Below are 21,790 nucleotides of genomic sequence, written 5' to 3' on the forward strand. Positions count from 1 at the left end.
TTTGTGTTGATGTAAGAAATCGTTATCATATTACACATCCATTCCACTATTAACTTTCTGATACAAGACGCAATAACTGCGATTGTTCCTAACTTTCTTTGTCATACTCGCAACCTAAATAAAATTAAAATACTATTAACCACAAATTGACTATACTTAAAAGTAGTCAACCCATTCACTAGGCTCGTCATGAACCTTTCAACAAGATCCAAGTTATAGACCATGTCTTTCCAAGACTATTCTAATTAGTTATTATAAACATAGCTGTCCATTTAAGTAGAAATATCTTTTAAGGAGAAAACAACCCAAAAGAATCACACGACCATTGACAACGTTAGATTTAGATCAACGAACAACGAATCACCGCGTAATCGTTCGACCAGCATGAATTGCCAACCAAATCTCTCTGAAACCCTACACGACTATCGTAAAAAAAGGAAAGAAGGGATGGTTGCGGCTGGAATGCTTTTTGATCATAGATCTGCTTCTTCGGTGGGGTAATCTGAAGCTAAATAACAACACCGTTAAATTTGATAGTTGTAATACAGCTTTGTTGTAGCAATATTCGTACTAGATTGAAAATAAGATCCGAAATATATGCAATTTCATTTAGATGCTAGTAAACTACTAATATTAGATCTGTGGATTGTCAGAATCGTTTATTCGTTGGAAAAATGTATTTTATCGACCCTGCTAAATAGTGAAAAAAAAAAAACAAAAAAAACAGTTTCACAAAGCAATATAAGAAAGTTGAATAGGTTATCGAGATATCATAAGACTTTTGAAAACATCAAAAACGAAAAAACAATGAGAAAGAAAAAGAGTTTCTAGCATCCTCTACTCCAATCCTGCCTCCAGTCAACATGTTTCCTTGAACTTCTTACTTTGGCTCATGGCACATTTTCTTTTTCTTTTTTTAAGATCACCCAGAAGCTAAAGGGTAAGTTAAACCGAGTAACGCGTAGCGCAACCTCACGATTTCCAAATAGAAGGTTAAAGTATTTTTTATATACTACTTCTGTAGACACAAACATGGCATTCATTAAGGAGATCGATCAGCATGTCTACGATATGAATATTTTTGCATTATATTGTACATATCAAGTCATCCTATAAATAATGTCCGAAATATCATATATGTAACTTCTATCAAATTTTACAGTATTCTAAAATGTCAAATGGTATTGCTAGATACTCATATGAATTTAGAAACCTTTAACTTTATATTTCTTTTTGCAGAATAATCTGATTGAATTAATTACTAAAATTAACCACTAAAAGATGGACGTATCGAAGGAGCATTTAAAGCACATTATGCTTTATGAGTTCAAAAGGGGAAACAGTACAGCTGAAGCAACTCGAAATAGCCATTCTCTTTAAGGGGAAGAGTGCTTGAACGAAAGAAGTTGCAGAAGATGGGTTGCAAAGTTCAAAGGTGGTAATTTCAGCTTAAGAGAGAGGCCACGAATAGAACGTCCTGTTGAATTTGATGATGAGCTTCTTTTGTCAGAGCTAGAGAAGGTTAATACTGTGTCAGTTGAAGAATTGGCAAGCAAGCTCAATTCAAGCCACTCAACTGTTCACTGCCATCTTCAACAGCTTGGAAAGATGCCCAAACTTGGAAAATGAGTTCCCCATGGCTTGATAGAAGCCAACCGAAAATCACGAGTGTTCATCTCTTCAATCTCGTGAACGAATCTCACTTTTTTTTAACAGATTGGTAATGAAAAATGAATTTTTAAATGAAAATGTTAAACGACGCTTAGCTGTGGAGAACAGGCTAAACTACAACCCAAATTAGCACTCAAAATGCTCAAAGAGGTCGAAACTGATTTCTCTTCCTTCTTCTCATCGAAACCAAAAGAGTTTTTCACCAATGGAATTAAAAAAACACTTATGAGTAGATGGAAGGAAATCATCAATAATGACAGGAATTATATACAGGATTAATTTAATTCACTTTTTTTGTTTACCCAAAACTCAGATATTAGTTATGAAATGTTGAATTCAATGGCTTAGATTTTAATAGGAATTACGTATTTGTCAGCGCATATTGTCCTTTATAGCTCCTGTTATTATCTGTGAAGGCGCGTGGCTTAGTAGTTAGGGTGTTCAGCTCACGATCGCAAGGTTGTGAGTTCGATTCTCGGCGACGCGCTGTGCCCTTGAGCAAGACCCTTTATTTCATATTGCTCCAGTCTACTCAGCTAGCAAAAATGAGTTGTGCCTGTATTTCAAAAGGGCCAGCTTTGTCACACTCTGTGTCACGCTGAATCTTCCTGAGAACTACGTTAAGGGTACACGTGACTGTGGAGCGCTCAGCCACGTGCACATTAATTTCACGGGCAGGCTGTTCCCTTGATTGGATCAACTGGAACCCTCGTCGTCGTAACTTCTATCTTTGGATAGTTGTAATCCCGACAAAGTAAGAGTTACATTTAACCAAGATTTTAAATCTTAGATTTTATGTAAAGCGTAAAATAACATACGTTTGTATATTGCAAGAAGAGGCGAGTTCTGGTGTATGGAACAGAACACTTCTGCCAAGATATGTGAAGGGTGTTGAGGTCTGGTGGATGACATTGAGTTGGAGCGAAATAATTATAAAGTACGCGGTAGTTCATCGGCTTAAATGACAAAAAAATTATAATTGGTACGTGTATCGGAGAGATGTATAATGGACTCACGAATATGCATTTTATCAGAAACGTGTTTTAAGTAATTAGGATAGACAGTAGGTGTAAATTGTCCCCAATAGCTTTATCATTATGAGCCATTGCACAAAAAGTATTTACACACATACATGCATACATATAGATGTGTGTATGTGTGTGTGTGTGTGTATGTGTACATATGCGTGAGTGTGAGTATGTGTGTTTGAAAGTGAGGGTAGAAAGCGAATTCTTGCAGATGACAAGTTTAATTTCAGTGCTTTGTTCCTTACGTATAATATTTAAGCAAATAAAAAAAGAACTTTAGCCAATGATCTCTTGAGCTATATTTTAGCTATGTAAACGTCAAATTTATGTGCTCCCAGCTGGGTAATTTTTCTTTCTTCATTGGTCCTGTAGCAATTTGTTAATCTATCTTATTGTTTCTCGTTTGGTTAACGGCCAGCTTTATGTTTTATCATCAACAAGAATAACTTTCATCATTTTGAAAACAAGTTCTTCATTTTTTTCCCGTTTACGGTTGGTTTTTATCTGATCACACGGTTCTACAACGCTTATATGTATGTATGTATGTATGTATGTATGTATGTATGTATGTATGTATGTATGTATGGGGAAGTAGTTTTAAAAATACACAGAATAGCATTTCAACAAAAACAGGATAAGAAAATACCGAACCATGACTAAAAACTGCTAAAACATAGCTACCGCAAAAAAGAGGCTCTAGATAAATAGGATATGAAATAATTGAATCGCGACGAGAAAAACAGGATATCAGAAAACCGTGGAAGCCGACTAGCTAAATAAAAACTCTTCAAAACAACCGAATTACACATAAAGAAACAAAGCAAAAACAACAAATGAAAACCTAACACAAACAACCAATTAACAAATGGAACGTCATAGCAACATAGCAAAACGCATTAGAAACCAACCAAGGAAAACGATTACCTCGGATAAAATATGGAATCCATTCTTTTGTATATAAAACGAATACAAATACCAAAGCAAAATGTTCTCACCTGAATCACAATGCAAGAAAAATAATTTAATATAGAAAATAATTTACCATGCAATATATATTGTATACTCTCTTCTTTTTTCAAGAAAGTAGTGTCAAACACTTTGATATTACAGGCAGAAGCACACAAAAGAAAACAGAGGACCTATTTTGCTACACCAGGAGTCTCTGTCTAATATTAATTTTGATAGGTTCATAAATCTCTTCTTCTTGTGCTCAAACAATGAGATGCTTTGAGCCCTCACGAGATGCTTAATTCAGGGGGAAACCGAGACACTGAACAGGATCTCCGACCTAATAGAGAAGGGCAGAAGGCATCAATGCTACAACTGTGGAAACACCAATCACCTCAAGGTTTCTATCTCTAACAACAACAGAAAATGACTGCTGGCCTACACTACTGCCAACATCAAAGCATCAACATAAACTGCAACAACAAATACAACAGCATTCAATCGCAGCAATAGTGATTGCAACACAAGCTATAAGACTAGATATATCATCTACAGCAACAACAGCAGCACCAGTGGAAGCAATAGTAACATGAAGAACAGAAGAAATACCATCTTCAAGGGCCACCGCACTACAGACAACAGAATTCCCCAAACAACAATTGATACATCAATAACATAACAAAACCACACACCCCAAAACATGCTCTTCCTCGTCTCGGACCACCCTGGCATGTTGTGTGGTGACTGTGACGGAGAGAACCTTAAATGGCAAAAAAATGACTAAACGAAAGAAAAGGAAAGGAGATAACAACACGCCCACGGAAAAACTAGGAGATACGATCAAACGGGGGAGATGCTTTTGAGCAACGATGCACCACTCCCACCCCAATAGCACCTATACCAGTACTCTGAATACCATCATTCCTATCACTACTATCACAAACATCACCAACATTATAAGCACAAGCACAATCAAATTCACAATTATCTTAACAATCAGAACATCCACCAACACAGGCAAAACATTATTAACCACACACAAACAATAACAAAACTAATGAATCATACTTCAGCATATAAGTATCACACACACTCACTAACTACAACAAATAGCATACCAACACACATAAAAATCATCAAAATATCACAACTCATATACATTTAAAAAAATATATATCACAACAGAGTAGGAAACTTGAGAGGAAATATTAACAAAAGACTATATGAAGAACTACAACCAGATGGAGGAACTGAGGAAAATTAATGGGTCTTTCTCACTTCCCCATTCTGCCTCACATGACCTTGCTTAGAATAGGCCAAATAAATGTGCATGATGGCCTTGAGTTGCCATGGAAGCAGGGCCACCTTCTCAACAACATCAGGTCACTAGATATAGATGTAGTGGCCATAAGCGAGACCAGAATTTCCGAATCGCAATCCTTCAAATCAACTAGTATTTGGAGGTGGAGTAGTTGTTTTGTTGTGGAAAGGCCTGGATCTTATGACACATACCATCTTCTTGAGCCCAGAAGTTAAGTTGATGATACTTTAGCAGCGAAGGCCATACCTCCAGACTTGTAATATCTTCAGGCTATACTCCAACAGGGACCGGGTAACTAAATTTCGATAAGTATCTTGAATGTTTCCGGGAAACGACCGGCTCCTTAGTGCTAGAAGGAGATTGGAAATATATATTGGATGAACGCTTAGACTGTGTGGGGTTAACTGATGGAAGAGGGCAGTGCAAAAGTCTCACATATTTGCTCAGACTTTTCCACCTGTCTAAAAAGTATCGACTAAATTTCCCGGATCTGCCAATGTGGACATGGGCAAACTGCAACATGACATCCAGATTGCATATAGGTAGAATATTTTGTAGGCCAGTAGATGGGGTTAGCATAAATTGTCCTCAATTAAAAATTTATGCACTGTACGGTCGATCCCTAGATAGGCTTCGTAGGAAAGAACCGGTCACTGGAAGCTAAACGCGCTACTCCAGATGCGCCATACTTACAAAGGCCGGGTAAATGAATTAAACGGGCGTTGAAAGAGGCAATCATCGACAACAAATGCTTGTTTGCCCTGATAAATGCAATTAAAGTAATACCAGTAAGATTTAGTAAGGTTATAGCGTTTGAGAAAACTAGAATAGAAGTTAATTAAAAACTTACGAGAGGAATTTAGGAAAGCGTTACAACTGATGCGCTTACAGCCAGATTAGCTCCTAACCAATTCTTCAAAGCGAAGCTTAAAGGCGCGCACTCTAAGACACGTGGGGATGAAAATCTGTCAATATTTAGCATTTAAACAAACTAGCTTAACGAAAATATGCAAAATTTTATTAGGACAAGGACAAATATATATCCTTAAGGGGAAATTAATTCACAAGCTCTTTGATGTGTTACATAATTATGAAGACGTATGGTTCTTTTACGACAGACTGAATAGCTGAGTGGATAGGAATAAGCAAAGAGATCGGAAGTTTGTATCCTATCATCAACGCTGTGCTCAGATACTAAACTCACAAACCACGCTGTCCAAATCATTGACTATAAATACAGCAGTAAGAACAATTCGCTGCTTTGGGTTGTGACACTACAGGGAAATCAATAAGGTGACGGGGGTTTAGCTAGCAGTGTAGAATTCAGCTTCCATGAGTCTGAAAGTTTGTTGGAAATCATTCCCGTGTAAACCTGTTTTGTCCACGACTTGAACACACGGTCTCCTTTCGAGACGCCCAGCTAACATCATTGATGATGATGATGATGACTGCTACATTAATAATTGGTTAATAAGACGCAGTTTACTGTCGTAAAAAGTGAAAGTGAATTGTCCTAAAAAATTTAAGTAAATTGCGATAGAAGCCGGAAGTGGTGACATAGTCTTTTACCAACATGTACTTTACTTGAATTATCATTGGTAGAGTCAACTGGCCCTTCTCGAAAAAGGAATTTGCTCGTATTCTCTAAGTGAATTCACAAATTTACAAGAACAACGCCACTGCTTCTTGTCGGATCTTTCTCTACAGCTCATTAATCGAGTAGGATTTATTACACTGCTCACATGTAACTGCGTTGTTTATCATGTGCTGACTTGCAAGCCACCGAGTTGCTGTCTCAATGATAGGAATAGTACATTGAAACGGTGTACCTCAGCTGTTGCTTCTGAAATGCTTAACACATCGCTAGACAGTGCTAAACATGTAAGTGATCGTGAGCGTGGCATAATGAGGGAAATCTTTAAGTTCTTTTTATAAAATTCTGGGATGACATTCTCGTCACTTCCGGGTTACTTTTTTACTATAGTACACTGCATGAAAATATGCTTTTTTTTGTTTGTTTGTTTTTACTTGCCTTTGAGCGATAAAACAAAACTCTTTTAAACATACATGAGGCTATCACATGTATTGTGGCATTCATTTTTCCTTCTGGTATTAGCCATCAAACAATTTTATTGAAATAAGTCTGTTATGAAATATAGGTTTCAAATTTTGGCACAAGTTTAGCAATTTCGAGTGAGTGAGTTAGCCCATTACATTGACCCCAGTGCAGAACTGGTACTTATTTTATCGACCCCGAAAGAATGAAAGGTAAAGTTGACCCCCGTGGCATTTGAACTAAGAACGTAAAGACGGACTAATGCTAAGCATTTTGCCCAACGTACTAACGATTCTTTTCTACTCTAGGCACAAGGTCCGAAACTTTTGGGGAGGGGAGCAGTCGATTAGATCGACCCTAGTACGCAACTGTTACTTAATTTACCGGCCCCGAAAGGATGAAAGGTAAAGTCGACCTAAGCGGAATTTGAACTCAAAACGTAAAGACAGACGAAATACCGCTAAGCATTTCGTCCATCGTGCTAACGTTTCAACCAACTCGCCGCCTTTTTTGGATGAAAAGCATACATTCTTTTCTACTTTAGGCACAAGGCCCGAAATTTTGGGGGAGGGGGCCAGTCGATTAGAGCAACCCAGTATGCAACTGGTACTTAATTTATCGACCCCGAAAGGATGACAAGCAAAGTAGACCTCGGCGGAATCTGAACTAAGAACGTAAAGACGACAAAATGCTGCTAAGCATTTTGCCCAGCGAACTAACGATTCTTTTCTACTCTAGGCACAAGGCTCGAAACTTTTGGGGAAGGGGCCAGTCGATTAGATCTACCCTAGTACGCAACTGTTACTTAATTTATCGGCCCCGAAAGGATGAAAGGCAAAGTCGACCTCGGCGGAATTTGAACTCAAAACGTAAAGACAGACGAAATACCGCTAAGCATTTCGCCCGGCGCGCTAACGTTTCTGCCAGTTTGCCGCCTTATTCTGTTATGGAATATCGATACTTACTGTTAGGACTGTTTTATGTAACACTAAGATAGTTATCTTTTCATACCCAAACCTCTCTTTAATGGTGACATAATAGATCTTTAGCACATCTAGCGTTTCTCACAGAGAATACTTCATAAGCAATCAATAAAGAAAAGAAAAATACTAAGGTGCAAAAACAAATGAACATCTCACCTGAACCATAACAGGAACGCTTGTTGGTCCAATAGAGAGTACTGAATGAATGAATTTGAATTTTTTTTACGTTTCCTGTTTTTTGAACTTGAGTTGTGTGACCTGACATAGACACAATATTAAAAGGTTTGATGTCAAACAAAATAATTTCTGATCTGATAACAACAATAATAATAAAAAGAAAAAAAAATGATTTGATCAGACAAGGAACATTATCAATCTCTAAAAGGGAGCGGGTATAACCAGCTGAATCGACCAGAGAATATTATTGACAGTTCTGTTTTTGTATGCTATTTTGTGTGACAATGGACCAGATTTACCAACTCCCTGAAATTATTTTTCGACTTAATCATGAGTTTAGACCAGTGGCTCTCAACCAGGGTCCATATGACCCTTGAAGCTCCATATATTTTTGGGGGTGCACACAACAAAATAGTAAATAGGGAATCCACAATAGTATTTTAAGGGCCCCTGAAAAAAATGTTGCTTTAGATGTATGTATTGTTATTTATTGCAAGGAACAGTGAGGTTTCTTTCTCTAATATGTTACACAGATCAAACTACACAAGTGAATGTGAAAAACAAAATATGAATTTTGAAAGAGTTTCTATTAATTTTTTACCATCAAATGGCTATGAGCGTCCACCAGAATAAAATAGTAATCAAAGGGGTCCAAAGATTAAAAAAAAATGTTTGAGAAACCCTGGTTTAGATGAAAAATGATATTTCTATGTTAGTTTGTAAAAGGAGGCTCCTTTACTGAGCCATGATGCTGTGACATTCAAAGTTAGTAGGGGCCATCCTCTTTCCAGGTCTGACCAAAATGTTAGACAAAAACTTTATTTATCGACTCTGAAAGAATGAAGGAAAAGTTGACTTCCGCGAGATTTGAACACAGCTAACAAAGAACCGGAAAGAACGCCACAAAATAATTTATCTTATGCTCTTATTGATTTGCATTGTTTCTACGATATTGCTAGTAATTATTTAATTATTTTACAGATTCGGGAAAGACAACACTGACGGGATTTAAGCACAGTATGCAGAAGGACGAAAACAAATGCTTGAATACACAATTTTAGCGCTCCAACATTTCTGCGAAGTTGCTGTAGTTCATATATGAATAGTTGTCTCTAGTGTATGTACAAAACCTCAGATTTAGAGGGAAGAGTTATTTTCTAAACTTTAATACTTGAATGGTACATATTTTATCGATTCCATAAGCATGAAAAGTGAAGTCGACACGAGCGGAATTTGAATCAGAACACAGAAAGGGGTTGCTAAATATCGTATGGCATTTTGGCCGCTATTCTACATACTGTCATAAATGAGAATAAATAATAATATTGATTTCTAACATGTTAAAGCTAGGGGATAATCAATAGATTGTCTCGATATACAACTGCTACTTATTTTATCGGCCTCAGAAGAACAAAAGGTCAAGTCGACCTCGTAGCATTTGATCTCAGACGTCAAGATACGCAACTAAAAACCACAAAGCATTTTGTCCGTCACTCTAACGATTCTGTTAATAAAATACTTTTTTAGAAGTATAATCGTCTCAGGCCACGAGAGCAGTATCCAAACCCTACTTCTTATTTTGTTGACACGGTGTTTAAAAGAACCAAATGAGGTATGTACATTTCGAAAGGCAGTAGATTAAATCTTCTCTGGAAGGATACCATGCAAAGTTGATCTCAGTCTGATTTGACTTCAGAGTAAAGGTCATTAAATATTGATTCAAATTTTGGCACAAGGCCAGCAATTTAGGGGAGAGGATAAGTCGATTACATCGATCTCAGTGCTGAATTGGCACTTATTTTACCGACCCCGAAAGGACGAAAGGGTACGTAGACCCCAGCGGAGTTTGAACTCAGAACGTAAGGACGGACGAAATGCCGCTGAACATTTTGCCTGGCGCGTTAACGTTTCTGCTGGCTCGCTGACTAAAGATAATTGAATATTAGTTTCAAATTTTGGCACTTATTTTATCGACCCTGAAAGAATAAAAAGAAAAGTAAAAGCCGGGGGAATTTGAACTCAGAACATAAAGATGGATAAAATAGCGCTAAATATTTTGCCCAGCGGATTAACGATTCTGCCAGCTCGCCGCCTGAAAATCGTGAATTGTTGCAAGGCCTTTTATTTGATGCACTATAGACAAACTGCAGTAAAATACCTTTAACAGGTTCAAATATTTATAAAAACATATAAACTGGTCTTAAATTTGTTTCCTTGATGTTACTGCTTCGAGCAATCTGTGGATGGAGTAAAAATTTTGTTGGGCTTACATCTTGGGTGTTATTCGGATTTTCCCATGGTCAATGTTACATTTAAAAAGTTAGTATCTATGTTGATCTAGTTGGTTTGAAGAAGAGGTGTAGGTGTTTTCAGTGTCTGTTGTGGGTAAAAATTGCTTAAGAACAGTAGAATGCTATCCCCATATAAACCACCAACAATATGAGGAAACTGATATAATTTTGACAATATATGCAGGGCCGGCACTTGGAAATGTGGGGTCCAGTTAGAGAATTGTCAGTGGGGCCCTCTACAAAGCTAAAGATCGATGTTTTGTTTCGTGTTGTACGCCAGCCCCAATCAAAAAGCGTTGAGGGCTTGAGGTTCCATCATTAGCCACAATGATATACAAAAATTTAAAGCTTAATTGAAAGTTTTAACGTTTCATTACAAGTCGAGCATGTGCACGGGGCCCTCTCTTGGTGCGGGGCCCAATTTGAACAAATCTGTCTAGTTGGCTTAAAACCGGCCCTATATATATATATATATATATATATATATATATATATATATATATATATATATTCAGTCATTTGATCCCATACTAGTGCCATAAAGAATGCTATACGCTTTTTGCTATTTTTTCATCGCGATAGGAAGGGCATCCAGCCGTAGAAGCAATACCAAATCAAACAAGAGTGTGGTGCAGCTCCTTAGCTCTGGTCTAACCGTCCAACCCATGCCAGCATGGACAACGGACATTAAATGATGATGATGGACTTGACATGATTAACTATGATTTTCTGTGCTTGTAGGATAATATCTGTTTCAAAATTCTTTAATTTTGTTATTAATTCGGTAAAAGTGAGGACATTAATAAACAGTTATTTGAAGACAGATGGGTTGTTGTCTTTGATATCAAGCTAAGAATTTAACATCAGTTTTATTAGAAACCAATCTACAACGGTTTAGATGTTATTTCATTGAGACAGAGGCAGGATATTCTCGGATTTGTGTATAACTTTATGTAGTATATGTATACAGGTGACTTTTATGTCAGTTTTGATGGGCTTGTTAATTTAAAGTTTCTTTCTGTTTACAGTTAATGTCATGGTCTTTAAAGGTGAAGTGTTGGTATTGCTGTGTGAATTGTTGTGTTCTATCGATGACTTCAAAGTCTGAAGTACTCTTTCCTTCCATCTTTTTTTTTTTTTTAAGGTAAGAGTGGGCATGGCTATGTATGTTAATATCATGAACAATGTTCAAATTGGATTTCCTCTAAATGTTGGTTTTAGAATTAGACAAGAATCTGCGTTGTGGATTTCAGACATATTTTTCTTATGCAGTTGCAATAAAACTTTATCGGAATTTTTAACAGTTTATAATTTGACTTTAAAAAATCGTTTGAAAGCTATTATTATGTTTTCTAAATTTAATAGGATTTAATAGTGAAAAGATTCTTCACGAAAAGATGGAGGAGCATATTTCTAGATCGTAATTTATTCGAATTAGAATGAGTAAGTGAGGCTTTAGATAATAAAAAAAGAAAAGATTTGACATGTACAAGAATATTATTAAGACTGTTCGTGAGATCAAAATGGCCCAAAATAAAATAAAAGAACTCGATACTAGTTTGTGAGAGAGCAAATTTAATTTATTGATATTAGTATTGATATCAATAGAGTGTACGATTGCTTTCAATCTACTGGAGTTTCTCAAGCATTTAAAGAATTCAATTGATGATACATATGGAAGAGCAGCCAGCAGTAGACACCTAGCCAAAACAGACCTCAGAGGTTAGTCTGATTTTGTTGAACCGTTCTAATAATAGAACATGGATGTTAAGTGATTATCTATCTATCTATCTATCTATATTTCTTTCTTTCTTTCTCTCTCTCTCTCTCTCTCTCTCTCTCTCTCTCTCTCTCTCACTCTCTCATATATATATATATATATATATATATATATATATATATATATATATATATATATATATATATATATATATATATATATATACATATATATACATATATATACATATATATGCTGTGTCTATGTGGTAAGAAGTTTGCTTTCCAACCACATGGTTCCAGGTTCAGTCCCACTGCGTGGTACCTTGAGCAAGTGTCTTTTAATATAGCCTTGGGCCGATCAAAGCCTTGTGAGTGGATTTGGTAGACGGAGACTGAGAGAAGCCCGTCGTGTGTGTGTGTGTGTCCCACCATCGCTTGACACCGATGTTGGTGTGTTTATGTCCCCTTAACTTAGCGGTTCGGCAAAAGATACCGACAGAATAAGTACTAGGCTTACAAAGATTAAGTCTTGGGGTCGATTAGTTCGACAAAAGGCGGTGCTCCAGCATGGCCACGGTCAAATTACTGAAACAAGTAAAAGAATAAAATTATATATATATATATATATATATATAGAAAGAGAGAGAGAGAGAGAGAGAGAGAGAGAGAGAGAGACCAAAGTGTACTACGCCGCCATATGTATATAAAAAGGAATACAAAAAAATGGGACAAGAACACAAAACATCGAGGCAGATGATACAAAAAAGGGACAAAAAAAAAAGGACGGGTCATTCAGAGTTTTCTTTCTTCAGTCGAGTTCCAGATTATCTTTGTAATTTCGGATGGTTATACTCAAGATTGCTCCAATCCGGCCAGCCCCAAGGAAAAAAACTAAGCTAAGAGCACTAGATTCCTTGGAAGAAAGCAATGAATGTATACGAAAACAAGGACGGAAAGAAAAAACGGAGAAATAGTACACAAATACAAATAGCAGGACATTAACAACAAGTGTCTTTCGGCTAAGGACGAATTAAATTAAGCTGGCGTGTGTGGAAGTGAAGCCTTACGGCAGGGACATAGGTGATGACAGGCATGGGGAGGAATATAGATGTTGCACGGATGGTAATCGAACCAAGAAAGAAAGGTCAGGCTTGGCCGAACACCGGTCACATAGAGAGAGAGGAGAGAGGTAGAGGCAGAGGGATAGAAGAATAGGGAGTGACGGGAAAAAACAAAAGGGACGGTGAAATGAAAGAGGAGGGAAGGTGAAAATGAAGAGAAAGTCAGAAAATGTAAGAGAGGTAACGAAAGCAAGAAGAGTGGAAAGAACGAAGTAAGTGTGAAGGAGCTGATAGAAAAAAGAAAGAATGAACGTTCCCCCTCTCTCACATTTCCTGGCTTTCTCTTCATTCACACCTTCCCTCCTCTTTCACTTTACTCTGTCCATTTTCTTGGGTGAGCGGTTCCTACTACATCACCGTGCCGAGTGAATTTGAAAGGCAGAAGTTGCGTGGAAGCTTGTCGTAAAAGAATCTGGAAACGGAGCTTGAAAAATATATGTATGTACATACATGCATTTTTTTTTTCAACCGCCTTTTTAGATTCTTTCTTTTCTTTTTTTTAATGAAGAACTAGCATCCGAATGTCATCAGAAGATGAAATGCCAAGTCGGACTCGGTGAGATTTGAACTTAAAATGAAGAAGCATAACGTAGCTGGGTGGGGTCAGTTGTATCAGCTTGTATGGTGAGGATGGCGGCAAACTCGAAGGCTCTCCCGGGCCCCACACTCTAGCTATGTCACTGAGCAAAATGGGATGTTAGTTAATACTGTAAAGCGTTTTATCTAATTCTCTAAAACTTCCGTCATCGATTGCCTTTGTTGGACAGAAAAAAAAAAATGTAAAAGAAATGTACTGCAACTTTCTGAATCATGGTTTGTAAAATACAAGAAATATTGGTTTCGATTTCAGGCAACAATTTCGGATAGGGGAGTAAGTCGAAGGATGACAGGTAAGGTAGACCTTGGTAGAATTAACTCAGAACGTAAAAACGAGTGAAATGCTTAGAGACATTTCACTGTGCAAACGATTCTGCCAGCTTGCCGCCTTAAATAGAAGGAATATCAAAAATCATTGTTAAAAAATGTAAAGATAGAAAAACTGTAAAGATAGAAAAAGTAATGAAGACAAAAAAAAAAACAAAGAAAAACGGAACGGTTTATAATTTGAATATATGATGCCATGTAGTTGCTCTAAAATTTCAAAGTAAATAGAAAAAAAAACGTTAAAAGCTCAATACTGTCTCAGGTGGAGGCTTGGAACAAGTCAAATGTTCGATAAGAACGCCTCGTGTCCTGATTTTCTGTGTACTTTTTTTGTTTGTTTGGTTCTTTTTGTGTGTTTTTACAAAGCTGAAAGCTAATGTCTTTATTCTTTTATACACGTTTTCCACTGAATATCAGCGTAAATAAGTTATTTAAACCACTGCTGCTTATAACAAACCTGAGTAAATAAATGAAATTTTATTTTATACTACGAACATCGATTGAAGACATGTTTGACATGTCAATATGTAAAGATATATGATTCGTGGAAGTTAATATTTATGAATAATTCTTCAATTGTAAACTAATTTGATTTAAAGTTCATTCTACTATTGCAATATCAGCCCAAGAAGACTTTCAAAATAAGTACGCTCATCTCTCTATTGTTAAAAGAAAAGAATGAGCTTAAAGCATACAAGGAAGAATGGATCAGACATTACTTCAATTTTTTGCTGGAGACACAATCATCAAATGGATGGCATATCAACAAACATGTTCACTCTCTCTCTCTCTCTCTCTCTCTCGCTCTTCCACTCACGCACACGTATACAGACACTAATATATGAGTACATATGTACACGCACACATGTATAAATACATACATACATATATGTGTGCGTGTGTGTGTGTGTCGCCAAATTTCATGCCATAATGGCTACCTCTGAAGAGCGCAGGGTTACATAATCGAACTGTTACCTAATACTCCGTTGAACCCCTAGTGCGAAACCGATCGGTAAGATCGGCCGTAATAGATATATAATATTGTACACTTCGATTAATACATACATACATACATACATACATACATACATACATACATACACACACACACACACACACACATATATAATATAAATAATATATATATATAAGCATATATACATATGTATATGTACATACATACATCTATAAGTATATATATAAGCATACGTGGACACACTAGAAAAACAGCCAGCAACTGATGAAGGGTCGTTCTTTATGTTGTTTGTTTTGTTTTCCATTTGTGTCTTTCGTTGATCGAAAGAATAGTTCATGTTCCATGTACTCGTGCTTCGTATATTTTGTTGTACACGTTTCAGGGCGTCCTGTACCCACGTATGCTTATATATATATATACATATAGATGTAGTTATGTACATATACGTATGTATATATGCATACATATATATATATATATATATATATATATATATAATTTATATTATTATATGATTGAATGCCACGCATCCTCTTCCAAGTAAGTTTTATCTCTCTCTCTCTCTATATATATATATATATATATATGTATATATATATATATATATATGCATGCACAAATAGAAACACATATACACGCATATACATATATGAACACACATTTATATATGCTTATATGCACGCATTCAAGCTTACATACATACATACATACATACATACTACTGAGAAATTTGCAGATACTCCACCCAGACTACAAGTTCAGATTCATACCCGTGATTGTTGGGGCATTGGGATATGTAACGATCTGCCTCAACAAAAACCTGGAAAAATTAGGGTTCTCAAAACTTGAAAGAAAAAGGCTGATTGGAAGACTACAGATTCAAGCCATCAATGGAACTGTAAAGATATGTAAAACTTTCCAAAAATTTAGCACATAAATATATATGCATGCATCTAGACATGAAAATATAGACATAAAAACGCATTCATAAAACAAACATACAAATCTGCGCATACACTAACACCAAATACTGCACACACACACACATATGCACAAATACCTAGATGATGTTGATAAAAGTTCCAATGAAGGAGCCTTGAATCTATGTTAGAGTCCGGCTCTTTCTCTATGGACAAGAAATACAGAAATGAAACTGATTGATGACATACAAACAAAGCGAATTAACAGAATCGTTAGTGTCGGGTCGAATGCCTTTCGTTATTTGCTTCCGTTCTCTGCGCTCTCAGTTCAAATCCCACCGTCGTCGACTTTGCGTTTCACCTTTCGGAGACAATAAATAAACAACTAGTCCAATACTGAAGCCGATTTCGGATTAAGGTTGTGGAGAGCCACTGAGATCATCTTTTTCTCTAGTAATTGTGAAGTCTTGAGCCAGACTCTTAGCAACCTCTTCTCGCAGAACCAACAAGGAGAGGCTAATATGCTGTGTGTGAGTGTGTGTGTGTGTGTGTGTGTGTGTGTGTGTGTGTGTGTGTGTGTGTGTGTGTGTCTGCGTGTACGATCCGTTATGTTCTGGGTTCAAATCCTACCATGGTCGATTTGTTTTTCATCCTTCCGGAGTGGTGGACGATGAGATAAGAGCAGAGTTTTGGAATAGCGATCATCTAATGATAGCTCTTGCAAATTGGATAGGTCCCCCCACCTTCAATTTAAGTAATTGTGTTTCATGCAATGGGAATGTTTCTGGAAGAATTCTGTTTTTTTTGTTTGTTTGTTTTTTCGTCCAAAACTTTCAATTTTCTTTTTAACGTTTCCCCACCCACCCCTTAATCTGTGCCCTTTTCCTTCCCCATGACGCAGTGTTTAGTTGTACAAAAAACTTCGCTAAAATAAGTACTCAAGTACAGATGACGATATGATTTACTAGTCAGCAAAATATCAAGACAAAAAAATACTAATGACAGTATATATCAATAATAATGGTTTCAAATTTTGGCACAAGGCTAGCAGTTTCGGAGGAGGGGACAAGTCGATTACATCAACCAGTGCTCGAACTGGGTATTATTCTATCGATCCGGAAAGGGCGAAAAAGAAAGTCGACCTCGGTGGAATTCGAACTCAGAACGTAAAGACGGACGAAATGCTGCTAAGTATTTTGCCCGGCATGTTAATGATTCAGCCTGCTCGCCGCCTTAGTATGCATTAGTAATAATAGAATGCTAATAGCAATATGAGTTGTATTCAAAGTTCACCACAATTAGAATTTTTTTCAAAATTATATCGTTTGAGGAAACTATTTCACTGTGTCGTCTTAAGGCAATGGACAGTTGGCCGGGGGCCTCACAGGTCTAGGGCCCCAATTCCGTAAATGAATAAACACTATAGGACCCAGTGCACTGATTTGCCTTGAGACCCATAAAACTATTAAGTTGACCCTGCTACTAGATTTCAATGCAACAGTAGTGTCCATCATATTTTCACATAAAATGTATCGTTCCATCTCACTATTTATCTCAATCGTTCCTTGATATATTTTAGTCATCAACTGTTCTGAATTTTTGTTAAAGAAAAAGGTACTAATTTTCTTGATCGCTTGAAAATTCTCTAGTTGAAACGCAAATAAAAGGATTCCTTATCCTCCAATAATTCCTTATCCAATTCCTTATCCTCCAATAAAATTTTAAAGTCTATTGTTATTTTAATTTCATAGAATTATAAAGACATTTCCAAAACCGCATTGAATGTTTTGCGTTTTTCAGTGACCTTACACTCACTGATACCGATCATTCTTGAGTTCTAAGAAAGCATATTTTTCTATTCAAGTTTTAGGGCATAGCTTATATTTTCCCCGATTGTACATATTTTCCAGTCAAGAAAGAAGTAAAATGGCTTTCTTTCTCGATCTTCTTACTCAGACTAATACCAAATTCACAATAGATGAGTTTAAATCAGATACTGTTACTTTTTAAATTTTGTGTTACATCCTAAAAGAAAGAACTTTATATTATCAAATTTGTAGATACCTGTTTGGTTTCTCCATAGAATTGGTAAACCCACATTTAGCTTTATACTGGTTCTTTTCATATTTTTGTACTTTTTTCTTTGTACCTATAGATTCAGAATATATTAAAGATGTGTTCGTAATGGAAGCATCATTGAAGAATTCATTTTCTGATATATATTTTTGATTCGTACAATTGATATGATCTTCATTGTGAGATGAAAACGATGCGATTTCTTCACGATATTCTTTGTTAATATGCCAGTGATCGATATGTTGCTTTTTGATTTTTCGTTTTTTCTTTGACGATTGTGGTAATTCCTTTTCATTGTGAGAATCAAGAAATGGGTTCCGATTATCAAGATGAAAATCATTGAGGCTCATACACTTCGGAAGCAATGCAACTGGGTTAACACTTTCATAACCTTTACTTTTAAAATTAGGTGTAATTATATTTTTGGGGTTTTCCATGATTAAAGAAGATAAATCTACAAGTTTTTGAAGTAAATATTTATAAAAAAAAAAAATAAAAAAAAAAGAATCGGTAAATATAAGGTTTTTAGATTTAGATGCAACTCGTAATTATTATTGTTTTCGATCAAGAACTACTTCAGAGTTTTAGCATCCAAATAAAGCAAACAGAAATGTTTTGCTTTGTTTTTATATATAGCTTTCGCCACGAGCATTTAGTCGTTATATTTCTGATCACTCGAAATGAGAATTAGTAATTCATTTTTAGAAATCTTTTATTCTATCGATGAAAGATGCGTTCTTTTCCTGGAAACAAAATTTGCACAAACACATTAACCGTCATTAAAGTATTCAATAACAAAGAAACATTTCTCGCGGGCATGTATTTTTTTTCTGAAATAGACAATCTGATGGCGCGCTGGCACGTACAATGATGTCTTGATAAACGTTTATTCGAGAAGTACGTCTCGAATAGCTTACAAGAAACAGCACTCTTCGATCGGTTTTCTCCTAGCTTACGTAATATATAACTCGTCTTGTTTTGAGAGAGAGAGAGGGGGGGAGTGTGTGTGTGTGTGTGTGTGTGTGTGTGTGTGTAAAAAGACAGATGAACATAGTATGGGTTCTAACACGGACCCTCAGAAAATCAGTGTTGGTGTCCGACGCGCTGGAAGGCCACTGGGAGAGGGATACATTTTGCTAAAGTATGTCTCTAGGAGAAAGTCACTCTGATATGGAGATTGTTTCCTTTCGCTTGAGATCAAGGCGCTCTAATATTCCTGAGCCTGCGACCCATATTGGCACTGGCTATCTTGGTTTGACTTGTCTCGAGATCTTGTCAGTAGGATGGAGAAGGTCTGCAAGCCTTATTGGACCTGAAAATTTAGGATGCGCAAACGCCGGCGAAGCGACTATGCAACTAGTCTAGTAGGAGGGACCGCAACGAGCATGGAAGATGTGGACGCGAACCCAGGTGAGGCCGACTGCTGGTGCATAACTGGTAATTTGGTTGGTGATGATCTTTTTCGGTCACGAGTGGACAACCATCGTATATATATATATATATATATATGTGTGTGTGTGTGTGTGTGTGTGTGTGTGTGTGTGTAGTGAAACTACCTCTATCACCATTATATACAAACAAATGCGAGCGTAGCAGAAAACAACTCTTTCCCGCCTGCTGTGTCATCACCTGACTGACTTTTATTTACGCGGCAATTGTCTCCACTCCATTTACCGCCAGGACGCAAATCGACCAACCGTAGCCACTAATAAGGTCACGTGATAGAGTGTTTTTCTGATGCTCTCTGGAGCCTTTCTGTATCTATAAATAGCCTAAATTATCCGCGGCAATTCGTCGCGGCTCAGATCCTCACAGATCTGGTCCTGACCACACACGCGTAACACAGCACCAACCAACCAGCCAGTTCTAGCGACGACATCAACAACCACTTCAACTACGTACTACTAGCACCGTCAACATGACTTCTACACGTACACAAGCTACCAAACAGCCACCGCAGCTTCTCAACCCTGTTTGTGTGATTTGCTCACCACGAAATTAATAGCCAGAATTCAGCCTGCGAAGAACATCTATATTCAAGAATCCGGCCTGGCATAGAAGCCCCAACATCACGACGAGTGACCGCTCTGCCTTAACCTTAACCTCTTATATACAGACACTAACTACTGTGTACCTCAACAGAACTGGTATTTCCTTATCCGTGTTACTGACTCTTATATATTCTCTGTAACTCTTACATACACATACATATATTTGTATACACACTCTTGTTTACATGACGGCCAGTCTTATATTGTGTTTTATTATGTCGCATTCACACACACACAGACATACAGTTTAATGCTCCAATAAATCTTACTGTTATACATCTTTATCGGTTGCGTTCCTATCTTGTATCTTACTGGCAAACTTCTTAGTTCTCTGTTATAGTATTATAACATATATCATTATATTTTGTGTCGACCGTGTGACGCGTTTAAAAAGGAGCCTGTTTTCCATTCGTCACCATTTCTCCTTTTGGTTCGCACGGTCGTTCGTCTTGGTTTGTGTTTGCCACCTTGGAATCCTCTGTGTAGTGGGTTGATCCACTACTCAGGAAGAGACTATTCTAGAGTACGTTCTGTCTTGTCTTCGAAACGTCTAGATAGAATAGAGACAGCTGATGAAGGGATATTCCAAGTGGCTTTCCGTTTTCCTATGTGTTCGTTCCGTTGTCTGTAGTTTATTGTTCTAACGTCCTGTACCCTGATATGCATGTATATACACATGTAGATGCAAGTATGTACATATATGTGTGTATACATGTATATATATTCTTTGTATTATATATATATATATATATATATATATATATATATATATAGAGAGAGAGAGAGAGAGATAGATTAGATAGATAGATAGATTCAGATGAATATAGTACTTAAATTATACTAATGTATCCATCTGTTTTAATTTAATTAAATTCTATGTCCTTATGCAGCTGAGGTTTGCTCTGCATTTAAATTGATGTAATGATTGCATTGTTCAATTAAATGGAGTTGCTTGAAACGATTGTACTGCATTACCTCTGGATATCCTTGTTGCTTATTTTGATGATATATATATATATATATATATATATATATATATAAAATATATATATATATATATATCATCTTTTACTTGTTTCAGTCATTTGAGTGCAGCCATGTTGTGGCACCACCTTGAAAGGTTTTACTGGAACAAATCGATCCTAGGACATTTCTTAAAGACTAGTACTTATTTTATCGGTGTCTTTTGTCGAACCGCTAAGTTACCGGAACGTAATCACACCAACACCGATTGTCAAGCGGTGGTGGGAGACAAACACAGATACAAAGACACACGCGCGCACTCACATATATGAAGAGCGTAGCTCGAAACGTTAAAGACTTTCTCTATTCCCGAGCGTTAAACTAATACAACCTTTTGTTGTTTACACCACCTGTCCTCGTCTGTTGTATTTTTTCGTAAATTCTCCCATATATATATATATATATATATATATATATATATATATATATACTAGCAGTAATACCCGTCGTTGGTTGGGTAATTACGTTTACTGTTTCTCGGGCCGAGAAGCTAAGAAAATGG

The 21,790-nt window shown here is 36.7% G+C and overlaps 1 protein-coding gene across 2 annotated transcripts in view; it reads right to left on the minus strand.

The window, feature by feature from the left end:
* LOC106881721 (uncharacterized) overlaps positions 1-19,019 on the minus strand; it is a 30,804-nt gene extending 11,785 nt beyond the window's left edge. Inside the window, exons 1-2 of one of the 2 annotated variants that reach the window (XM_014932202.3) lie at positions 18,203-19,019; positions 8,164-8,265 (exon numbers count right to left, since the gene is read on the minus strand). In XM_014932202.3, coding sequence (XP_014787688.1) covers positions 8,164-8,265; positions 18,203-18,651 — 551 coding nt within the window. In that variant the 5' untranslated portion in view covers positions 18,652-19,019. The remainder of the gene's footprint in view (positions 1-8,163; positions 8,266-18,202) is intronic. The other variant, XM_014932203.3, reaches the window with a different exon arrangement.
* Positions 19,020-21,790: the final 2,771 nt, after the last annotated feature.

The sequence above is a fragment of the Octopus bimaculoides genome, chromosome 3 (genome assembly GCF_046866305.1).
Source record: "Octopus bimaculoides isolate indiv1 chromosome 3, ASM4686630v1, whole genome shotgun sequence".
Lineage (NCBI taxonomy): Eukaryota > Metazoa > Mollusca > Cephalopoda > Octopoda > Octopodidae > Octopus > Octopus bimaculoides.